The sequence below is a fragment of the Papaver somniferum genome, chromosome 11 (assembly GCF_003573695.1).
Source record: "Papaver somniferum cultivar HN1 chromosome 11, ASM357369v1, whole genome shotgun sequence".
In the NCBI taxonomy this organism is placed as follows: domain Eukaryota; kingdom Viridiplantae; phylum Streptophyta; class Magnoliopsida; order Ranunculales; family Papaveraceae; genus Papaver; species Papaver somniferum.
This window is the reverse complement of record NC_039368.1, coordinates 9,194,286-9,219,022: the sequence shown is the minus strand read 5'-3', so window position 1 is coordinate 9,219,022 and position 24,737 is coordinate 9,194,286. Positions and strand designations below refer to the sequence as shown.

The 24,737-nt window shown below is 34.3% G+C and overlaps 2 protein-coding genes and 1 long non-coding RNA gene across 4 annotated transcripts; 1 reads left to right on the top strand and 2 right to left on the bottom strand.

Moving 5' to 3' along the window:
- Window positions 1-371: 371 nt before the first annotated feature.
- LOC113321304 lies at window positions 372-3,829 on the top strand. 2 transcript variants are annotated; one of them, XR_003346602.1, is made up of 7 exons: window positions 372-525; window positions 616-754; window positions 856-2,130; window positions 2,461-2,706; window positions 2,795-2,893; window positions 3,454-3,466; window positions 3,581-3,829. It is a non-coding gene; the product is annotated as an uncharacterized LOC113321304 (long non-coding RNA). The 2 variants fall into 2 exon arrangements; XR_003346601.1 differs by having other exon boundaries at window positions 372-754.
- Window positions 3,830-11,150: 7,321 nt separating this feature from the next.
- LOC113324064 lies at window positions 11,151-13,284 on the bottom strand. Its single transcript, XM_026572405.1, has 6 exons — window positions 13,276-13,284; window positions 12,780-13,165; window positions 12,619-12,703; window positions 12,039-12,532; window positions 11,905-11,917; window positions 11,151-11,657 (listed from the first exon to the last, which is right to left on the bottom strand). Exons 1-6 carry the CDS (start codon window positions 13,282-13,284, stop codon window positions 11,151-11,153), a joined length of 1,494 nt encoding a protein of 497 aa, XP_026428190.1.
- Window positions 13,285-13,310: 26 nt separating this feature from the next.
- LOC113324063 lies at window positions 13,311-15,250 on the bottom strand. Its single transcript, XM_026572404.1, has 4 exons — window positions 14,224-15,250; window positions 14,082-14,123; window positions 13,691-13,971; window positions 13,311-13,583 (listed from the first exon to the last, which is right to left on the bottom strand). Exons 1-4 carry the CDS (start codon window positions 15,248-15,250, stop codon window positions 13,311-13,313), a joined length of 1,623 nt encoding a protein of 540 aa, XP_026428189.1.
- Window positions 15,251-24,737: the final 9,487 nt, after the last annotated feature.

The window sequence follows — 24,737 nt, the reverse complement described above, 5'->3', positions numbered from 1 at the left end:
ATTTGTTTTAAGGTTTAATCAAGAAGGAGATGCAGGACGTGGAGAGAGGAAGAACATGCTGTTATTTATTCTCGCCAGACACGACACCAAATTCTGGATTTAACAACCTAGAATAGCAACATTCCTAGAGCAGTTGCTAATTCGCAACTACAAAAATCAGTTTCTAATTCTGTTGCGAAACTCGCAACTGCTTATCTTCAGTTGCTATTAGCAACTGCGGCAAATTCACGCATGCCACTCATCTGCGTGCCAAGTAACACCTACTGTTATTTTTCTACCCAGTCAACTTAAACCATTTTGAATCAGATATATGATTCCACCCTAACACCCATAATTTCTCTAACCCTAGACTTCAGAAAACTTATCCCTTCTCTACTTTCTATTTTCATTCCTTCTTTTCGGCAGTAGGAAGAAGAAAAAGAAGAAGACGAAGAGATAAGAGCAGTAGATGGTGGTGAAGCAAAAGATATTGGTGCTCAGATCGCACCTGTCGTTAAACTTGAAGAAGTTTACAACTGTGAAGAAGTTCTTATCTAAATCTCAATAATTTAGTTTTCTAATTCGAATTTGATTTGATTTTTATGGGTTTGATTTTTTGTTGTTGATTGTGTGTAGAAAAGAGAAACTATACCGATTTGATTAAGATGAAAATCAATAGAAAGAGGAGTTTAAACTTTGAAGATTCTTAAACATAAACATACTGAGAAAGTTGGGTTGGTTATGAGACAATTCAAGATCTGTGCTAATCATCTAGGTTTGTTGTTTTTTGTTTCCGAATTGATTTGGTTCTACTTGAGGTGTTGATTTGATTTGTGAGATTTATTTAGGTCTTTTTTTTTTGTTTCTGAAATCCAGAAAATAGTGCGGCTGTGTAAGAGAAAGCTGAGGAGATTGAGAGAGTAAAATTTAGTGGAAATTCAGAGAGATCGAGAAATGAAGATGTTAGGGTCTGTAAAGAGATTAGGGTGTTGTTTCCAGTAAGAGAAGATCTGTTGTTAACGATGAGTCTCGGTGGTTGTTAATTGAAGCAATGAATCAACAAATCAGAGGAACATGGAGAAATTAGGGTTTCAAAGGAAGAATTGAAGACACCAATAATGGGTTTGTTCAATATCAAGAAAAGGAAGACTAGTTGATGGCACCAGTTTGCTCTAGAATTAAGGGTTCTGTGCGATTCAACATCGGTGATTGATGGCAGAGATCAAAAGGGTATTTTCTGTTCGAGTCTCAGACGAGTTTGAGAGAAATTCAGTGAAGAAGAGATGCTGGTTACAGCTGGGAAATGTTGTTTGCTGCTGAAGAATTCATGTTGTGTTGCAGGAATTTTGGGTTGCCCTTAAATTTGACTTTGGTTTGTGTGTGACTGAGTTCTGATGGGAATTGGTGCTGGTAGTTGCATTTGAGCAAGAACAACACAGGGTATGAGTTGCTGCTATCGAGATCTGCAGGGGTTGAACTGCAAGAATGGTTGCAGTCTCAGGTGGTGCTGTGTATGCTGGAATTACAGGAAAGTTGGTTTGGCTGCTGCTGGGAAGTTTAGTCAAGAGTATGGAGATGTAATTTCATCTGCAATGAAGTGCTGATGGTGCTGTGACAGTGAGACATGAGCGGAGTGATGCAGTGGTGAGATGAACTAACAAGAGCTGAGGGCAAGCTGTAATTGCAGCTGCACTGAAGCTGAGTGAGCAACTAATACAACTAAAGATGCAAGTGCAGTGATAGTGGATATGGAGCTGTGAGCTGTAGGGAATTACAGGAATAGACGGGTGGTCTTGCTGTTGTATGTAGCTGGAGAGAATGATGAATTGAAGCTGTTGCAGGTGATTTATAGATGAAAGCAGCATGAGATGAGTTGCAGGCATGTGCAGCTGCAAGTTGAAATGATTTTGTTGGTCCAAGAAGAGAATGGAAGTGCTGCAATAGATGTATGTTAGGATGCAGATGAAGCTGGTATGGAACTGGTGGTGAAGAAGCGAGTTGGCAAAGAATGTGACAGTGAGCTGAAATTACAGAAAATGGGTTGTTGCTGCAGTTACAGATGGAGTTTGCAAGCATTTCATCTTCAACTAACAAAGAAACTACTTCTGTTGGAGTCACCCTTCAGCTCGTATCACCTCCTGCACCTCAGATGTATATTTTCCCCATGATTGCTATTATGTTTTCCTTTCTAGCTCTATTATACATATAAGTATGTGTTTATTCCACTTGTTTATGTGTGCATCTGTACAAGTACAGTGTGACCCTTATATGTGCATCTCTACAAGTATAATATGACCCTAATTTGGAGAACTTCTAATAGATTAGAAGCATTAGAAACGTGTTAACGTGTCTAGATTAGGGCAGTTTGCGTATTTTTATTTTGTGCATTTTGAACTACGATCCATGAGTATTATTTTTTGGAGCTAAATGGCTTCTTATGCTGCTGTATAACGATTTTTTTTTTCATGTTGGAATTCGTAGAGGGATGCAACTCAAGCTGCCTCAAGTTTTGAAAATAAGAACCATCTCCCAGAAAGTTTACAAGATCAGATGCTTTCCCATCTGTGTTTGAAGTTCAGAACTGACTCCGAAGGGTTGCATCAGCAAGAGACTCTTGAATCCCTCCCTAAAGCCATCCGTTCTAGCATTTCACATTTTCTCTTCGATAATCTCGTTAACAACGCGTACTTGTTCCGCAGGGGGTCAAATGACCTTCTTTTCCAGTTAGTAAGTGACCAGGAACTTTTTGAAATTTCTGTTTTGCTTCTTGAATAATTCTATTTACCCCATCATCTAAGACTCTATCACTTTGAAGGTCTCAGAAATGAAAGCGGAGTATTTCCCTCCGAAAGAAGATGTTATATTGCAGAATGAAGCACCGACAGACTTCTATATACTAGTTATATGCGCTGTGGTAACCACTGAACTCATCCTGTGAAATCCGCTTTGTATTTACTTACAAAATAGAAATTTTCCATTTACTCTTCAATGTCGGATCCGTTTTTTATCGAGTACCATCAGTTCAGTTTTCATTTTAGAGCCATGGATTGTGTTAATTTTGTTGTAAGTCTTCCAGCTAATATGCTCAAAAAAAAAAGTGATAGTGATCTTGGAATATTAATGGTGGAGATAAAGGTGAGCACAAGATCACTTTTTCTTTTGAATAGTTTGCTTGCTAATAAATAGGCCGCCAGAAGTCTCCCTGTAAGAAAGTAGCAATTGCGTTGTAAGGCACAAAATTTTACAGCGAGCAAGCCGAAGTTATGGGGGCGAGGAATCAAATCACCGTTGGCCACAAGTTTGAAAATTGTAGTGAATCATAGTCATAGTTAGCAAACCATACCAGAGTGCTCTGTAAGAGACCACTGATTTGGTGGGATCTAGTGAATAGTTAATGTTAGATCTCTTTATGATTCTCTGGTGATACGAGTTAAAGGACTAATTCAAGGGTTTCGATGTGTTATCATTTTGCAGGCTCTAACTGAAGGTAAGGAAAAAACCTGACCAAATGTACATCATCAATCTAAAGGTTAATTCTCTTTTAGTTCTTATTTGTCTCTAAATTCTAATTATCATGGCCATCGGATTACCATTATCATAGGATAATGTCATCACAAAACCTCAGAAACACAATCCAGAAATCGTCGCGAATGAAGAGATGGGATGGAAGAACTTAAATTTGATTGGAGCAGCATGGGCAGGTACTTCATGTATCTGTATTTCAGTTACTTTTTTTTCTTCCTTAGAGACATCCAACAATGTAGAGTTCATTTTCCTTTAAAACATTTTGTAAGATTTTTTTTTTTTTTTTTTTTGAAAGCATTGTATGATTCTCATGATGTGATGCTAAGTTAACACACATATATATATATATATTCAAATGATAATTCTTGTTGTGTCGTGAATTTTTTTGTTGTGTTTCACAGTTCAATTATGATTTCATGTTGAATGTGAGGGTTATTTGATTGAATTATCAGAATAGATACAATCAGGATAATGAGAACTGGGTGTTGCATGATAAATTGGTGGGGTTATTTGATTGAATCATCAGAATAGATACAATCAGGATAATGAGAACTGGGTGTTGCATGATAAATTGGTGAGGTGGGGGTATGGATTCTGACTAGGTCAAAGACTAGTTGACTATTTTTTTTCTTGTTGCGAGAATTTAGCAACGGAGAGAACGTGTTGCTAACTTTAGAGTTATTCCAGGATATTTTTTATTAGAACAGGATATAGTTGCTAAACGTTAAATGGTCAAACTCTCTATATTTGACTAGTCTCTCACTACACCAAATTTAACGTTTAGCAATAGTGGGCTTGCAACAGATTTACGCCAGGGGGCATTTTCCCATATAACTTTTTTTCCATGGGACCTTTTCCCAACGGGACATCGATATATGGGACACTTTCCCAATTTTCCCTTTTACAAATAGGTGCATGCACGAATATTTTGTTGTTGGAAACCGTTTAGAGAGGGTGAACTGGGTTGATAGAGATTTGAGATGACATGACGCGATGATGAAAATAAAAATGAATTTTTGTTCTTTTGTCAAGGAGTAAATATGTGTGTGAGAAAGAAAACACTTAACAAGTTGTAATTTTAGAATCGATGATCAAGTTCATATAAATGGTAAATTTGCACATAAATATCTATGGTTCTTCCAGCGGTTTCATACGTACGACCATACACAAATCAAAATCGACTAAATTTACCGAGATGATGGAGAAAAATAGGAAAGGATGCAGTGGATTCACGTTTCAAGAAGTGACAAATGCTTCCGTTTGGCATCTTTACGGTTGCTTTAGTATCAAAAGTCGCAGGAGTAATTCTATCATTATGACCGTTGTTCTATTGGAGTTCTCTTAATCACAAAATTGATTAAAAAGACCAAAATTAACAATTCTTGATGAAAAGGATATTTAGATTTTGATACTGTTTAAATGGATAAAAATGTAAAAATAGCCAGGATGTAAACAGTTTCATCCTATCCATTTTCAAATACTTTTTTTATTTTTAATTTACATCAGGAAGCATCCAGTTTCATTCTTGCTATTTTTTAAGTTTAAGTCAGGATAAATCCAGTTTCATCCTTACTATTTTTTTGGTGTCTATTTTACCTATAATAATTTTTACTCATCCATTTGAACCATGTTTTAAAAATATTTCAACAGATGACCCATTTTCCGTTTTTTAATTTATTTTGAAGCATTTTTCTATTGTAGTTGACAATTTTTTATAGGTATAAATTCTAATAGCTTTGAGAGAAGTTCAAGGCACCTCGACTGGCTGATGAGGATTAAAATCATGTTGTCAGGTACTCTCTCTGTCCCCAATATATAGGCGGAAAAGTGAATTTCTCTTAGAATAAGAAATTTTATTGATTTCCTACATTTCCATCCTCTTTCCTGTTTTATCCTTTGTACAATTTCCAACATTAGAAATAAAACTTAATTATATTTGTAACTATCTATGATAAATAAAGGTAATATATGGAAAACCCCATCTTGGAATTGAAAGTCTACCTATCTAATGGGACTACAATTTTTTACAACTCCGTCTATATATAGGGGACGGAGGGAGTAATAAATTAGCATGGATGACATGTATGTCTATCTATGAATTTGACCTCTAATGTTCCCATTTACACGCATACTTTCCATCTAATGAGATCTCCAACTATAGATATAATTTTTTGTAATAGATTTGACAATTTAAAAAGATTTGACATCCAAGTTCAGTCGAGTTAAAACCATGAATCAAATACAGACCCAGGATTCATTAAAAAAAAGATTTGACAATTTAAGTGCTTAATCCTGGCGCACGCCTTTATAAATCAAGAATTATATGTGGACGGGCGGGTCTAGTCTCCCACACAAAGAGGGGACCCATATCAAAAAACGCCCCTATATCATCCACGATTTTTGGGGGTGTGTGGATGGGTAGTTGAAAGTTTTGTGAGAGTTAGAGCAACTGCAGTCGTACGACTATACCCAAAGATCAAAGATCAAAAAACGGGACCAAATTTGAGTTTACTCTGTACTGTGACGCTACGGGATGAAGACCAAATTTGATCGAGCGGATAATTTAGTTACGTTTAAAGACGGGCGGATAATTCAGTTACGTTTGATTTGTGGGCGGAGATTTAAATTACGTTTGAGACAGGCGTAGGTTAAATTAACGCCTGACGACGGGCGTAAATATAAATTACGTTTCACGTGGGACGGGTTTTTAAATTACGCCCGTTTGTCAGGCGGATGATCATCTCACCGTGCCAACGCACGTAAAATAAAATTACGCCTGGCGATAACACGTTTCTTTAGCACGTATACATACACACGGGCGGAAGCATTCTAGTACGCCTGAATGGGGAGGAAGGACCATTGTACGCCTGCTAATGAGGCGTAAATTTTTTTTTACGCCTATGTGGGACGTAAACGTAATTTAGATACGTATGATAAAACTAAAGATCAAATAGGCGTGATTTTAATGTCCGTTTCCATGATCATCTCAGCTGGGTGAAATATTTCCTCTCTAATGCGTCGATATGGTTGTGGCTAACTCTTTCCTATAATGTGTTCCACCCATTTTCCTCCATGTATAACTAAACGTTTGCATAGAACATTTGGTTCTTTCCCTGATACTATTTTTTTCTTGCCGAATACAAACGAATGATATGAAAATGTGAAAGGAATTCATCTGGTATATATAGGTATAAAATAAACCCGTTATTAACATTCAATGTCAAACGTTCGAAAGATATAAATATCTTACCAACGGTCAAAAATCTGCTACGCAATCTCCAATGCCAACGTTCGAAAAATTTATCATTCTAACGTTCGAAAATTTTCATTTCATGTTTCATAATTTTGCTGATAAGGCGTAAAAAAAAAGTCCGTTTGAGAGGGGCGGAATTTTGGTGTCCTCCCCAGAGAGGCGGAATTTTGGTGTCCGCCCCAGAGAGGCGGAATTTTGGTGTCCGCCTGGCAACGCGCGGAATTCTTCTGTCCGTCTCATCAGGCGTAAATTTATGTTACGCCCGCAACAAACGTAAATTTAAATTCCGCCCCACCAACATACGTAAATTTGGTTTACGCCCGTTAACAAGCGTACTTTAAATTTACGCCCAGCATCAAGCGTATTTTAAATTTACGCCCGACTATATTAGAATTTGGGATTTGGTCGCGACCATATTTGGTCTGGAATTTGATCTTTGGTCCAAATTTGATCTTTACTCCGTCCCACTGTGTTAGGATCTCATCCCATAAATTTGGTTATACTCGCCCACTGTGGATGCTCTTAGGATAACTCTTTTCAATCTCCAAAGCAGATGGAAAGGAGATGCATTAGGGCATGTTTTAAACTTCTTTAATTTTCAGCATTTTAGTGACAATATATCATGATTCGATCATGATTAGAATGATGAATGTGTAATGTTAAAGGGTTCTTTCCTCTTATTTTATAATTATGAAAAAAAAGAGGATAACTTTCGAGGCCGTTAGTGTAGCACGACCGTTTTTAGATTTTTTTTTTTTTTGAAGAGAAAAGAGGTAATCTTTCAGTTTCATTAATATTGAATGAAAGATTGTATACGTCATGTTCAGATACATCAATGAAAAATATAATAAAATATATATTTTTTGTATCACAATAATAAGCAAATTGTAATACAAACGTACTAAATACATGAATTTCAAAAAGGAAATTGATGATACTGGAGGGATGGTCTTTGAATTAGAATTCTGCCATTTTGATTTGAAGAATTTATCTTCTTCTTCACTGTCTTCTTCATTAAGATGTTGTCCCAAAAGGGAGTAATAAGCACAAAACATCATTATCACAATCAAATCTGGTAGCCATAGATCTTCATGAAACTGTAGATATACATCAAGCCGGAAGAAATTGTCCTTGATGCATTTGAAACAATTGTTGTAACAATCGCTAGAAATACCTGTAAGGCTACAAAAAACCTTTGATGGATTTAAGAGAACCATTAAAGAGATAATGAAATTGAAACTGGGAAAACCCATAAATAGCATACAATTGTGATGTTTTTATTTAAATAAAATACTAATAATATATTTACGTATTGTATCCAAACCTATTTGGAAAATCTGAATAATTCAGATAATATCCAACAGATTTGGATTACAATATCAAAGAATCAAAGATTTAGGAAAATTTGTTTCACAGAGTTTTTTGGAAAAAACGGTTATGGAGAATGGGGAGAAAAATTCCTTTCCTTTCCCCCTTTTTTTTTTCCCGACCATTTTTAGATCGGAACCATTAATCGCGGCTCAAGTTTTTCATCCATTATGTGACAACGTTTAATGAGATGTGGATCTAATGCAATTGCACGAGAGTGAATCGTGCTGTAATATGCATATTTGGGGTAGCATCTCCAACAGAAGATGGAAATTTTATTTTTTCATGACTTAGATCTTCATTTTAAATAAGTCCATCTCTAATAATTAGTTTAGATTTTAAATTAGTTATAACCATCCATGAATTATTGCTTACAAGGTTAGAACCTTATACTATTGGAGATGCTTTATAAGATTAAAAGTAATACCTTTGCAAAATGTATAAAATTCCAAAAATAAAGACCTAAATCCTACCTTTACATAGGATTTTAGCATCCACTGCTGGGAATGTCCTTACTAAAAAAATTTCATCGGCATTTACTTTAATTTATTGGCTAACGAAAAATTAATTGAATACTGCTGACATTGAAAAGACAAATAATAAACTATGTATAATATACTACAATCTGACGAGAGATCGACGATTGGTGATATTGAAATATGTCTTTTATTACAGTGATTTTCCATAATAAAACACAAAAAAATCATTGTTAAAGATCTATTTGTTATCTATTATGAAAAATCATCGATAAACTTACGAATGACCCTAATAATAGATTTGTTTCATGTGTGACAACATAAGCATTATGTATTTATTAGGAGATACAAACTAGTTCTCAAGACGGTTAAAAGCCAGTGGCTATGCAAGGAACTTATTATTCCATCTGTTTCAAAAAAATTGGTTTGTTTGATGTTGCATAAGAAATAAAAAAACCAATCATTTGAACTTAAAGAAAAACTTGGTCCTCTCGATATTTAAAAAAAGAAAAAGAACAGGAGATAAAAATGGTATCCAAATTTGCTAAAAGAGAGATATGTCCCCCTAATGTGGGCAAAGTAGTAATTTTAGAACATTTAACTTTACTTTTATGGAAACAAGCCTATATTTTTGGCATACACATATATAGAAACCTTGTCTTTTATTTTTAAGCGGAAGGAGTAGTATTAAGACATTAACCCTCGAGTAATTGACCAACTTAGTGTGTGAGATTTACAAAACTAGGTGATGCTTATATTGTTCTTGCAAATGTTTAAAATGGGTGACATATAGAATACTTAGCAAAATATGTCAATATGGATTGTTATTATTGTGGTTTAGTGAATTTGCATGCCAATGATGAAGCATGTGTGAGAAAGAAATCAATATTAGATATGAGCGAGAAAGAAATACCTAACAGGTTGGTTCATCGTAGAATTTGTAATCAGAAACAAAGTGGCTTTTCTGATGCGGACATTATGCTATAATGGTGCCTCAACACTAGATATTTTAATTATTTGCATATCGCAGGTGTGACTCAAGAAAATAGAAAAAAAGGAAGCGAGAGTACCGAATCACTCCGAATGCTACTGTTATTGACAAGACCAATTTTCCTAAGGTAAGGAATTTTAATTCTATACTATATATCTATTGTTATCCAAAAGAGTAATACCTAAAAAATTATTTATCTATCTTGTTACCTAATTAGGTTGTAAAGATATTGAAAACATTTATTATTGTCAATTGTTTTCTAAAGTTTTCTTTGGCTCCGGGTTCCCTGTCTCCCTCTTCCGTGTGCCATGGTGTCCTTCCAATTAGACGTTGCCATGTGGCGTTTATTTCCTTCCCATTTAAAAACGTAACAAAAATCTATTAAAGTCGAGAAAGAGAATATATTTTCTTTAATTCTTTCAGGAAATCATATGCAAACCAAGATCCAAACATTTCTTTCCTCCTTGATGAACGAGTTTTCCATCAAACAATGAAACAAAAAAAGACAAAAAAATAAGGGCTTTTCACAAAAATAGGCCCGTTTTTTTGGTGCTTTTCATTTCTAGGCCACTTTTTTTATTTATTGCTAAAGTAGGCAAGTTTTGACCAAAAGTGATGGATGGAAAGTTAGCACCGTTAGGTGCACTTAAAATGACAAGATAGTCCTTTGAATCGGTTATTTCGATCCAACCAGCTACTATGACTCTTTATACGTCATCACCCACTGCGTACGTGGCACTGCTTACGTGGCACTCTTATCTTCTTCTCCATAAATCATAAATGAACGTCTCCACAACCACATACTTCTGCTTCTCTTCATTTTCAGATCTGAAAAATGGGTGGTGGTATGAATGATAAAGCAAGTTCTTCAACTAGTATGCTAGTGTGTTTAATGTGTGAAATGGAAGAAGATCATGAAACAAAAGCATGTCCATGGGTTTATTCAAGGTGCAAACATGTACCTTGTAATGGAGTAAGAGCTTTGTTGAGGTCTAAAACAGATGTAAGTAATGGAAAGTTGTTCTTGAAATGCTTGAATCCTACCTGCAACTACTTTGAGTGGTTTTCTCAAGCTTCTACCCATTTTTCAGCACTTCCAATCAAGCTTCCATCAGGTCATGGTTGTATTTCCTGTGGAGAAGACAATCACAGTGTTACAAGTTGTCTACTGAAGGTTCAAAAATGCTTTAAAGACAACTGCAACTCTCAATTAGAACTGAAGATATGCAAAAATCAACATAATTTCAACATAGCTTACCTTGTGTGTAAGAAAAAATCCTGTGATGCATTCAGATGGGCTTCAGATGCTCTTGTCATTTAAATCAAAGATACAATGAAGGGTAAAGTGTATGAAATATGCAAGGAATTTAAGAAAAATCTGAAAATGTAGCCTGCAACAATTTTATAATAAAATTTATCCCATTTCAGAACTTGCATTGTCTTACAAAAGAATCCATTCATCCATTCACAAAAGATAACCAAATTGAAACATAAATAGTATCAACCATATTGTTCAGATCCAGTCACAGAAAAAAAAACAAAAGAGACAACCAACCCATCATAGTTTCATGTACTTCTTTGGTTTCTTCTTTCCCTTTGGATCTGCAACTGTGAAGGTGACTTTGTTGTTGACAGATCCAACATGTTGATTAGTCTGATTGAAAGCAGTTTGAGAAGAATCCTTTCTCTTTTCCCCTTTTACAGCACCTTGTTTAGAAGATTCTGAATTGTTTTGGTTCTTCATTCCATCCTTAGCAGTAGTAGATGCTCCTGCAGAAGCACTAACAACCGGTTTCTTTCTATTGTACTTCCTTTTTGGTGGTTCAGGGACATAAGTAGATGATGTTGAGCCATCAACACAGGTTCTAGGTTTTTCTCCCTTTGGATTCTTTCCAACCTCTCCACCAGCACAAGTTATTGCATAGTGACCATAAACTCCACACTTCTTACACTTTCTCATTTTCTTCACACTTCCAGCTTCATCATAAGAAGGAATTCTCTTCTTTCTTGGCCTTCCATTTTTTCTTATGATAACAGGAGGATTAATGAACTCTACCAGTATATTCTACACAAAGAGAGGAAGAAAGAGAAGATATTTGTTAAGATATGAAACCCTTAAAGGTTGTGTATTATATAAAGCATGTATGAAACCCTAAAAGAATCCAAGAATCTTTGTTATTATTAAATATTTATTGCACAATAATCAATATATTTTTCTTTAATAAAACTAGTGGTCTTACCTAGTCAATTTTAGCTGACAATGGTTCAAACTCTGGAGCATATGTCTTTTTGTAGTATTCCACACTGTATACAGAGTCACAGTAGCTACAACATGAAATCATGGAAGCATATCCACAAATTATCAGTTTACAATCAAGCTTGAGCAAGGAAAAACAAAGGGAACATAACAAACAAAACATTGGAGTGAAAAGAGAGTGTGACTTACTCAACCCAGTTTGGTTTCAATGGTGTTAAAGCAACTATAGCATGTTGACAGGGAAATCCCCTCAGCTGCCACTGCAAACAACTACAACTCTTTTTGGAAAGATCCACAACGAACACAGCATCATGAACACTCCTAACCTCATACACCCTTCCCCTTACAGCTCCAGTTAACTCAAACAGATGATTTGAGTCCCGCATCTTTGTAATCAGCTTCATTTCCTTTGGAACTATCTCACCATCCTGCCAGTTTTCACTTTCATTCCTCCTCTTGAAGAAAAGACCCATCACCAGTTTATTATACATTTGTGCAAGTGTAATGATTGGATTATCTCTAAAGGGCTTGGCCATGTTGTTGAAAGACTCTGAGAAATTATTGTTGATGTGCTCACACTTGCTGTCATTTGAGAAATGAGACCTAGACCAGCTTTCAGGTTTTTGATCTATGAGATACAGTGCAGCTTTTTCATCCTCAGCAAATAATTTATCCATGTGTTGCTAAAAACAAACATGACATAAATAGTATCAAACTCATGTATGTAATACTTGAAATTACATTATATTGTTTTGAGAAATGAGCATACCTGATAGTGTCTCTTCTTGTAACATTTGGAAGCATTCCAGAAATGAACATGTAAGCTGTATGACTTGAAATTCTTCATCAAATGTCTGTCAATTTATCAATAAGAAACAGTTAGTCATTGAACTTATATTATTAGGAAATATTAAGGATATAAAAGTTAACCTGAAACATAATCTGTGCTCATCCAAGCAGAAGTATTTGTCACAAGATTCACTAATCCCCTTCTGCTTGTCTGATATAAAGGTTAAATGCAAGTCTTCACCCAGTATAGCTTTCAAGTCTTTGAGAAAAATCTTCCAGTTCTCAATGGTTTCATTCCTACACACCATTATACCAAGAGGTACTAAACCATTCTGATCATCTAGACCTGTTGCAACCAGTAACACACCACCATACTTCCCATACAAATGGCAAGAATCCAATCCAATGATTTTCCTACATCCATCCAAGAATCCTTCTATAGCAGGCTTGAAGCAGAGTGTCATTGACAAGAATGTGTTGTCTGTGCTTCCATATGAGAAACTACCTACACTGCCAGGCATTTTTTCCTGCAATTACAATAAAGTAATGTTAATGCCATATAATTTGTAATATTAAGTCATGTTGCTCTAACTAAAGACAAACATTAACAAACAAACAACAAAACAATTAATGTTACCTTCACCATTTCACATAATGCAGGAAATTCTTGTACTACTCCTCATAGCTGCCATGAAGATTCTGCAACACAATATTTCTTGCTCTCCATGCTGTATGGTACTTAATGTTCACTTTCATTGTTTTGTTGAACTCATTTTCCAATGACACAAGATCAGGGATTTTGTTTTTGTTACCAAGAGTCTCCAACCTTTGCATGTACCAGTCAGCTACAAATTCTGGATTTGCACATCTGTTCTCCCCTTTAACATTTCCATTGCATGTGTGCTTCACATTCCAACTTCTCAGAGTAAATGTAGTTCCTTCACCCTTCAAAACTCTTCCATAAATGAACATAGGACACTTGGTCTTCTCATGATGAATGCACTTCACCGGTTCACCCTAATCTTGTAGTTGTTTGAATATTTAAACTTGACCTGATGTCTATGCTTCACACAGTAGGCCCTCAAATGCTTCTTGAAAGCATTCTTGCTGACAAACTTGCTTCCCTTCACTAGGCTGTAAGGATCCACTTGTTCAAAAGTAATTCCCTCAGGGAACATCTCCTCATCTTCCTCATCCTTAAAATGTTGTGCATGATCTTCTTCAAACTGTGTGCTATCATGAGGCTTTGAACATTTAGGCTTTGAACAATTAGGCCCATCAGTCTTGTTGCTTTCTGATACTATAAGTTCAAACCCATCATTCTTGTTGGTTTCTGATACAAATTCCCAAAAACAAATGACTCAGTTAGAGCCCTTCAAACAAACATAACAAACAAACTAAGAATAAGAAAAACAAAAGACTACAAAACAAATGACAAATTACCTTCTTCTTCTCTGTCAGAGACCAAGTCCCCATAATGGTCCTCTACAAAACCACAGAGATAAGGGCATTAGTACTAAATAAATTAAACAAATCTACAATCAAACACAACAAAGTTTAAAAAGAGACAGAAGCAATCACATACCTTCCTTGTCATTCTCAACCTCCACCTCCCCAAAGTTTGGATCACCAGCATCACTATCAACATTATCACCATCACTTTCAGCATCGTTATCAACATTATCACCATCACTTCTCTCACTTGCAGTACCATCTGAAAGATACCCATTCTCAACTTTTTGTAGAAACTTATTGTAAATCTTGATATCTTTCTCTTCAATGTCATTGTCATTCATCTTCAGGACATCCTCATCATCAGGGTTATATTCATCTTCTTCTACATTTTTCAAGTGCATGACATACTCAACACTTTTCTTGTACTCTTGGGCAACTGCAAACAAATCTTCCACCACTTCTTCCTGTGCTGTATCTTCAACCCAAAAGTCATGATTGAAATAATCATCTAATCTAGGTATCTCATTACCTTGTTCAGCTCCACTAGCCTCCAAAACAGGATTATTCTCAGCTACACTTGCTTGTGTTTGTTGAGTAAACTGTGGAATATAAACATCTCCATCATCATTCTCAGCTACACTTGCTTGTGTTTGTTGAGTAAACTGTAGAACTGATACACCTCCATCATCAACATATTCATCAGAAACATCTTCTTCACTACCAGCTAAATCAACAAACACTTTAGTAGGATTCTTCTTCTTCATCCTTGGTATTCTTTGACTTCTTCTAACTGACTTTCCATGCCATCTCTTAGGTGATGAACCACTAGTAAAAACTGGTTTAGGTGGAGTCTTAGAGACTGGCTTCTTTGGAGTCACATTCTTTTTGGGTGTCATCTGTGGTGGAGGAGGCTGTGAATCTGCAGTAACCTGAGATACATCTATCTCACCATTCTCATCTAGTGGCATCACTTGCAAATACAATGTAATCCAACCATGTTCATCTTCAATTGCATTTTCCCAGAAAAACCAAAATTCTACATCATTAATGATGTTTGATGGTAGGCATGGATCAACAAACCATAGAAGGTCCAATGTCTCCCTACTGGTTAATCTCAACATAGGACTAATCCTAGACTTTAACTGATTTATACCCATATCTTCTCTGGACAAACCCTTAAACTCAAAACACATAGCAGTGTTGATTAGATCCTTTACCTTAATATTTCTGGTTGGAAATATGTCATGTTGAACCTCATTTATAACCTCTTTAACCACTTGCTCTCTACAATTAAGAACAACAAAATATATATCAGACAAATTATGGAAAATCCATCTCAGACAAATTCTAGAACCATAAAAACCCTAGAAATCAATTATCACGCAAACCATAAAAAACCCTAGAAATCAATTTCAGTTAATCATTATCAGCAGAACCCAATTTTGAAATTAAGAAACCCTAGAAATTTATCAGTAGAACTTCATTGTCAGCAGAACAAATTCGAACTTCATAAAAATTCTATAAACAGAGAAAACCCTAGAAATATAAACACCGACAAACCCAAATAAATCAACCTTACAAACAAAACACATAATATGTTCATCACTGAAACGTTAAAATCAACCATGAAACCTAAAAAACAGATTAGTGTTTTTTGTTACCTCTCTGTAGAACGCTTCTTCCTTCTCGTCAGCTTCACCAGCAGGAAATCTTCAATTTGTTCTTCGAATCTCAACTAACAAAACATTGTTTCACTGATTTATCTCTCTACTAAAAACCCTCTCTGAAGAACAAGAAAGAAGAAGAAACTAAATGAATCGATTTCTCTCTGTGTCTTCTGTTATTCCTTACACCTTCACGCTCTGTCGATAATAACAATGAAGAACTATCTTGGCCGTTCAATTCATCCTCGAGATGTCGTGTTAGTTAGATTAGGCTCTCAGATAGCAACACGTGGAGATCTTATCGAGACAGGTGAACATCTTAACGTGTGTGACTGACACACACGTGTGAAGGACATTTCAGTAATCTTACCACATGTATGAGATCTCCCTATATGATATTTTGGCGATATATTGACAAGTCAACGCGATAAATTGATCGAGATGGTTAAAGTGGATGGAATCCGTTTAACTTTCCTAGTTTTGCAAGAAATAAAAAAAGTGGCCTAAAAATGAAAGTGAGGGTCCAGACCATGCCTACTTCTGCAAATAATCCAAAAAATAATGAACAAATATTTTTATAAGAAATTCATAATATCACTTGATCTAGTAGGTTAAGATGATCTTCCTATAGCTCATTAGACTCCGTCTATTATGAAGGATCCATGGGCTGGTAAAAAATGATTCGGCTTTCACGTTCAGAAAGGTTGTGTATTATACCTATCTTTATTTCTCCAACTCCAATTCATAATCTGCTTGATTATCTTCTCTGTTTTGACTGTAAATATTTATATTTTATACTCTTTCCCGATTTAAGTAGATTCATTTAATGATAAATATACGGATAAAAAATTAAAACCACATGGCCGCGTTTAATTGGAGGAACACCATGGCACACGGAAGAGGGGGAAAGGGGATCTCGACCCGTTTTCTTTGTGGTTGAGGTTTATATTGGTTGAGACGAGAGTTATTAGTTTTCATGATCATCCAATTTCTTGTATTTGTATTGTATTGTGGATCTGAGCATGTAAGCAAGGTAGACAAATCAGTTGTACTAGATTTAGCCCCGTGCTACTTAACTTCTTTTAAAATACTATTACCCTTGTCTTCAATTTACTTTTTCCCTTCCTTCACTTGTAAATTCCAACACATCTGAACAAAAAAAAATGCACGCAAAAGAAGATAATGAAGATTATGAATCCATAATTCATAAAATAAAGTTGAACCCATATGCTTAATAAAATAAAGTTAAACCCATATCCTTAACTGAACAAAAGTTAATGTTGCATATCTTCTGTCCCTGGAAGAATCGAACCTCAATAAAAGTTGGACCATGAACTAAAAATAAGTGGAATGAACCAATAGTGTAACTCATAAACATATCCTACTCCCAAAATGAATCGTTCTTTATATTTGCTATATCAGTTGCGTCGTTAAGCCGCTTAATAACAGGCAGGGGTCTTGCGCTTCCCATATTTATCAATACATTCGATGTTCCAGAGCATTATATTTGTTTATTACTTAGCGGCCATGGAATCAATAATAGGGAGAGAAATGAAAAAAATAGAGAATGCCACATTGAACCTCGTCCTAGGAGCATTGCAAGACCCTTTTACATTAGATCTTATTGTGTAAAAGCTAAACAAAAACTGTACACACAACAAACATGTACAACTAACAGAATTTTCACCAAGTGTAAGCCATGTTAACGACTATATTTATTTCATGGCAGCATCAACGAATAGCTTCGAATTACTACCAATTTGCATGCTTACTGTTAATTCTAAATCCCCCACTGTCCCTATGCATGTGTATCTTTTCAAAACCTTTTGATAACTTCGCAACTATAGGCACAACAATAACTTGGTCAATCGATCTAACCCCTCATAGTTAGTAACCGAGAAACTATCTATAGGTTCCCACATAAGAAGGATGCACGTCTAATTTGTGTAAGCCCAGATGCTGTTAGGATGTTGACTTAGTTTTAGAGCTATTGTTTAAGTGGTCCTGTGTAGTTTCTCCATAACATGCAATGAAGTGCTTGCGCAGGTATCAATTGATTGGTTGTAATTGTATCAAAGTCCCGTAGAACCAATTATAAATATTTTGATTTTATCAGCATACATTGAATAATTTAGTTTGTAAGAATATGAAAGGGGTTTGCAACTTCGGATCAACATAAAACAGAAACTCTATTGGATATAAAGTTCACTTTTTCCAATATCAATGAATCAATGTTATTTCCTAACCATTATGATATTAATCACCATCCTACTAAAGATTCAGCTTCTTATCATCTGGTTACCAAAACATAGTTCAACAAAACGAAACATAGAAAATTGAAGGATATAGATGTACGATTTCCGTGAAGCCTGCTGAACGTCGAACTCTAACTTTAGGGTAACAAAAGAACTATTATGAGAAAAAACTTGGAACTCTTCAGTAATTCTCTCTCACATTTCTTACTACTATAAAGATATCAACTTGAATAGAGTGGGAATATGAAAACTTACAATAACGGTGAAAGTTTTAGACTTCCTTTGAATAGGCATGGTAATACCCATTAAGATGAAGTGGAATTAGCATCAAAATGTCGGGCATCACTGGTTATCTCATCAAAATTCGGCAGCTGCATTAATGGGTACTGACCAATGCATCCTTAATCTGCTGCATGTAATACAGTTTACATTTGAGTAAAAGACCACTCGAGTACACGTGGAAAAGTATAATGACACTGAGGTACATGTTTTTAATGAGAGGCGACAATAATTATTTTGATGCAACGATGTTGCTATCCACACAGGAAAGTTGTGGTGACCATTGACCAACGTAGAACTTGTAGTGTGAGAGGAGAAACTATCACAACTTGGGTCTGCAAGGCTGGTAAGGCTCATCACAATTAGAGATAACTACAACCTGAATTCGTGGCAACACAATTCAAAGAAGCAAGTTTAATGCTTACATACATGCTATAAATGTTGTACTGGTTTGTAGATACAGTTAAAATTAATCTATGAAACATTATTATTTTTCTCTCATGCCATGATCCTCGTGTATACATAGAAATGTAAAACCAGCGGCATGAAAATAGTAAAGAGATAGGACTTAATTATATAATAATATACACCTTACACATAATTAAGGAAAAACTCCTTTCTCCAAACAGTAACTTGTGCATGGAGACGACATGAAACCAACACACTGATCAGGAGCAATAGTTTGAGGGAAAACCATGAGTAATCACTGTCATTGAGTTAATTTTGTAATCAAACTGCACTGCAGCACATAACACTACAAAATCATTATTCACTACCAAGTATAAATCAAATAGACTACAACAAAGGATGCGGAAAATATTTATAGCACGTACGTACATCCTCCCTCAATATATTTGAGGCGTCACATAGACAGAGCCAGCATTTGTGCCGGTAACAGTTTCGATAACCAATGAAACAAAGCAGCAGCACCATCACAAAATTGCCATTCACCAAGACGTGCCGATCGATGCTTGTTTCTTTTGGGCGCTTGGCTTGCCAGCGCCCTTTACTATGTAATATTTTTTTTCTCGGATTTTGTGCAAGGCACTGTTGCCGAATGGATCTTTTTGTTTCACCATTTCTCTTCGGTTTATTTCCATCATCAATCTTCTTCGTTGGATTTGAGAAGAATTTTTTTATTTGTAAATATTGTCGTTGTGAAGTCTGAAAGATCTTAATGCGACATAGAAGGACTTGTTGAGTAACAGAGAGAGTCTCAAGCTCCTGGCGATCCTAGATGTTTCTTATTGAAACTGTTTGATTATTTTTTTTGACTGGTAGTCATGTTCGAATTCTTAAGATTGTTTCTGATCGTAGTACTTCGCAGTGTTGTATTAGAGTTCTTATATATTATCAGATTTCCGTTTTCAGCTCTTTTTTTCCCCTAACATACGTATTCACAGTTTCATAACATAGTCACGTCTTGGGTTCCAGATTGTCGCGACTGGGTTTTCAAGGGTTTTTTTCCCTAATACGGCTTGAATTCCAAATTTTATTTGGTTTCTTTTTTTCTTTTGGCAATTCAATTTTCATTAATGGAAATTAAGATTACATATCTCTAGTACATCAAATTCAAAAAATAAAAAGAAACAACAAGCTTGTAGCGGTATATGATTGAAAATTCCGACAAGGAAAAGAGAAGGAATTCCAAATACCGACCTAATACAAGAATGTAAGAACCGATTGAATCAGAGAGAAGATGTTCTTCATAATATTCATGGACCATTTGATAAATCGTCTTCCTGATGAAGTGATGCTCCAATGGTATAGGAGTAATCTGCAAATTTACTGACCGGAGAATAGAGAGTAATCTGAATCCGGCGATGCACTTGAACAAACATATAATCAAGATCAAGTAACCATTAAAATAAAAGAGAATCACCATTAAGATGAAAACAAGAATCACCATGAACGTGAAGATAAAAATCACCATGAAGGTGAAGAAAATAAGCCTAATAGGAAAGAATCCTTTTATTCTAAAACTAAAACACAAAAAAAACTAAGATCCTTGCTCAGATCTAGTCCCAAATGGACCAGATCTGAGCAAGAAGATGAAGTTGGGTTTAGTTTTTTCTCTTGAAGAAGAGGAGAGAGAGAGGGAAGATGAAAAGAAATGTGGGATTAGGCCGGTTTCTTTTTTTTCTTTCTCCTATATTTGTAACCAATCATACGTTACCAAATGTCCTCACGAAAACTCTCGTTTCACAAAACTCAAAAAAAAAAACCTTATTTCGGCCAATAAGAAATGAGGGTTTCCTCACCGTTCAACGCGGAAGCTTTATTTGTCTAGGCCTTTAAGTCTTTAGATTTTGATTGTGTGGCTCTTGGTTTGTTACGAGCCTTTGACTCTCTTTAGACTCAGTAATATTGAAGGTGCTTTTTTTGGCATCAAAGCACTATCACATTGAGTTGTATGTTTGTTGAATTTGTTGTTGTTTTTCTTTTAGATTTTTGTGCTTTTTTTGTTTTTGATGTGCATGTTTGTAGGCTTTTTATTTCCATTGAGTTGTTAGAAGTTATTGGAGAACATCATAGTAAGAATAATGAAATCCCTTTTACATGTTACCCACTTTCCTTCTTTTGGTAAATTGTGTCATTTGTTTTATGTTGCATCATGTGTAATTTTGGCAAGAATGAATTTAACATGAACATATACCATAGTTGAAATAATTGAGCAAACTACGATTGAAAGACTTGTTGTTTTAGTGCTTTTGGAGTTGCTTCCTTAAGTTCTTTTTTGTAGTTTACCAACGATATAGAGATTTACCTAAAATTGAAAGGCTTATTATTGAGAGATTTTTTTTTTTAAAGTAAAACCGTAGGTAATTTTATCGGTGGTTCTATATGTATCGCGGCTTCAAACAAGATTAAAACCGCATACACACAACTGGGTGGGCCCCGCTCCTAGGGAGAAATGCAGGAGTCCCCTTAGAGTTTGGATGTGAGCGTGGTATTTTCATTGTTCAAAACGACGGTACAAACAAAATTTTTGTTCTATTATTGCTTATTCACCTTTTTTCTTCTCTTAGTAACATCCACGTTTTTGGGGAGATGCGACATTTCTCATGGTTTTTGGCACAGTCAATATAGAATCGTTGATTTTTCTTGCGATCCATCTAACCTCTTGCCCCATCTATTCTTGCAAATGGTTTAAGGCTGTGTTTGGCATGGAAGTAGTTTGAATTCTAGGGAGTTCCAACTACCTAGAATTCAAACTACCTAGAAGTTGAGTTCCATCTTTCTAAATTTATGTGTTTGGAATCATTATTAATGAAATTGTAATTACGGCATTCACCTTTTTCAAATATTTATTTTTTCAAAATATTTATTCATAATATATTATTTGCTGGTAAATTTATTCCTGAATCACTGAATTTCTTCAAAAATTTATATTTAATTATTTTTAAATAATTTTTAATTTAATTATCATTAGTAATGTATATTTTAATAAATAACTACATAAAAGACTAGTAAATTAATAAATGTGATATTAGTAATTAATAAATATAATATTATTTAAATTAATTTTAAATATAATATTAATTAAATATGACATAAATATAATATAATATTAAGTAAATATATCAGCATATTCATATAATATAATATTAATATATTAAAATATTAATATATGATAATTTTAATGTATATAATATTGATATTAATTATTAAATATAATTTAATATTAATATATAATATTATTTTATTATAATATAAATGTGATTTTTGAAGTGAAAAAGTTATTTAAATTATTATTTAAGTATTAATATTAATAATAGTCAGTCTTGACTGGTTTAAATAAAACTACTATTTTTATGAAAAATAATTTACCAACAATAATAATTAATTAATTATGTAAATATAATTTTATTAAATAATTATATTTAATCAAAATTTTATTTAAATTAGTAATCCAAATAAATATAATATTATAATAAACTATTATTTTAAATTTTATTTAGGGTTTTGGTAATTTAAATAAACTATTATTTTAAATTTAATAATTTATCAACATTAGTAATGTATTTAAATAATAAGAAAATATTATTTTTCCATTTTTTAATATGCGAAACAAACTAAATATTATTAAAGTATTAAATATTACTAATTAAAAAATATTATAAATTTTAAAAATAAAATAAAATAAAATATAATTACATTTTTATTATCATTGTAAATTTATAAGTATAGGAAATTAATTATTGTTTAAAAAAGAAATGTCAAAATGGTCAACGAGAGGATTTGGAAGGATGGAGTTCCAAATTCCATGGGAAGGTGTCATTTGATTTTCCACTGAATGAAGTAGTTTTAACTCCCTGGAATTCCAATTCCACCTATGCCAAACACCCTTGATATTCAACTTCATCCTTGACTCCTCCCGTTGACTGAACTCTACCCTCAACCACCTCCGTGCCAAACGCACCCTAAAAGAAGTGAATTGAGAAAATTTGGCGAACTGGGATGAACACAGTTAAGCAAAATGAATTCTTATTCTCGTGGTGTTGTTAGGTTGCTTGGGCACAAATAAAGTAGCCGTGGGAAGGAAAGATATCGGAAATTTTGTATGGTTCACATAAGAAGTTCATACATTAAAAATAACTTTTGCTTGGTGACTAATATAGAGTATATATATAGCTTTATCCCATAATAATAATCTATTTCAAACCTAAACTTTTGTTGAGATAGCGGAGAAAATTGATGAAAATAGTAAAGCATGAAAATATTTTATAGTAGCTTTTCTCGACCTAGACAAAAGCAAAAATAAAACAATAGAATTCACTGTTACTATTTGGGATATTCGGTTCAACAAATATTATTATTTCTAATAAAGGAAACTTAATAATTTTTAATTTTGAAACTATATTTGGTATTTTCTTTATTTATTTCAACGAATTTAACATCTATTTATTTATTTTAGTGTCTAGTCGCATTATAGTTTATCAAAATTATCGTACATTCCCTAATTTGTGTATCTACTAGATTATTCTCTACCTTTTACTACTAGATTATTCTCTAATTTAGATATAAGATGAACAGAATAAAGTCAATTTGACATAAAGAAAAAATAAACTTATACATTATTGTTGTGATTGTTATCAATTATCAATTCAGATTAGCTAGTGTTAGGCAGAGCACGATGGTGCAACGTTTATCTTTTTGGTTTGCTATACAGTATATTATAATTGGCAATTACATAAAAGTCTTTATAAGGCTAAGACGATCTGATAAATCATTTCGTGAGAGGTTTATCTTCGATATTCCCGATGAATCAGTAATGGGTGTTAATGTTGATGATATTGACAGTACTGAGTTTCTTGATGAAATAGAATCCAGTTCTTCTGATTCTGATGCTGATGAAGTTCCCTTATCTGGTCGAAGGAAAGCCAAGAAGAAAAAGCCTCGCGTGCATGCTCCTGAAAAGTATGACTGGGCTAATGCTCGAGTCCTAGTTCAGTTTCTACAGGACACCGATTGATATGGATCCATCTACATTTGGAGCTGAAGAGAAGGAGGATGACGTCTTAGAGTCAGGTACACGAATTTCCTACATTTATTCTCCTACATTTTTCAAGTCTCTGTTGTTTTCAGTTTCTTAGAATATAGTATAACTATTATATGTCATATAAATGATGATTATAGTATAACTATTATATTTATACTTCATGTAAGTATTATAACTATCAACTGTGACATGAATTGTTAGCTTCTTATAATTTGAAAATAGTGTCTCAGACTTGGAGTCCTTGGAAAAATCACCAAAGAACTGATGAAGTAGAATGATCACCTGAGTCCTGACTCTTAATCGAAATCATATTTATCAGAGTTTCTTACATTCTGTTACAAGATATGGAAAATACCAGCGCAAAACTAACAAGTCTCACTCAAATGTCCAGAGCCTGTCACCAACAGACAGGACTGCGAATATATCTTTGAGAGTTCTTACACCTTATAAGCTACCAGTAACTTTATACATAGTAGTCTAAATAAATACCTAAAGATATATACATTCATTATTCAAGATCGTTGTTGACATGTTGTTGGATTGGCATTCTATAGATATGGATACATCTGACTGTGTATGCAGATCCAAATCCCAGTGACTACCACCACCACTACTTCTTCACTGCCTTTTGCTTTTCTCCTACATTCTTTTTGGCCGTCTGTTTTATGGAGTTGTCTTTATATATCTCTATAGTGTCACACTTTGAATTGATTAATCAAAAACCATTATGGTCATTCAACTAGTACTCTAAAACTCTTTTTGTTTCTCTCTTTACTCAAATTGTTGTGATATTACTTGTATGCAGATTTATTTGGTGATCTTAGTACTTATTCCATCATCGTAGATGATGATTGAAGAAAAAGGTCAATATGAAGAGCTGCAATGCTTGTTAGTTGTTGGCTAAGAAAGCTAAAGTTATGGAATTTGTGGTCGCGTTGGTGAT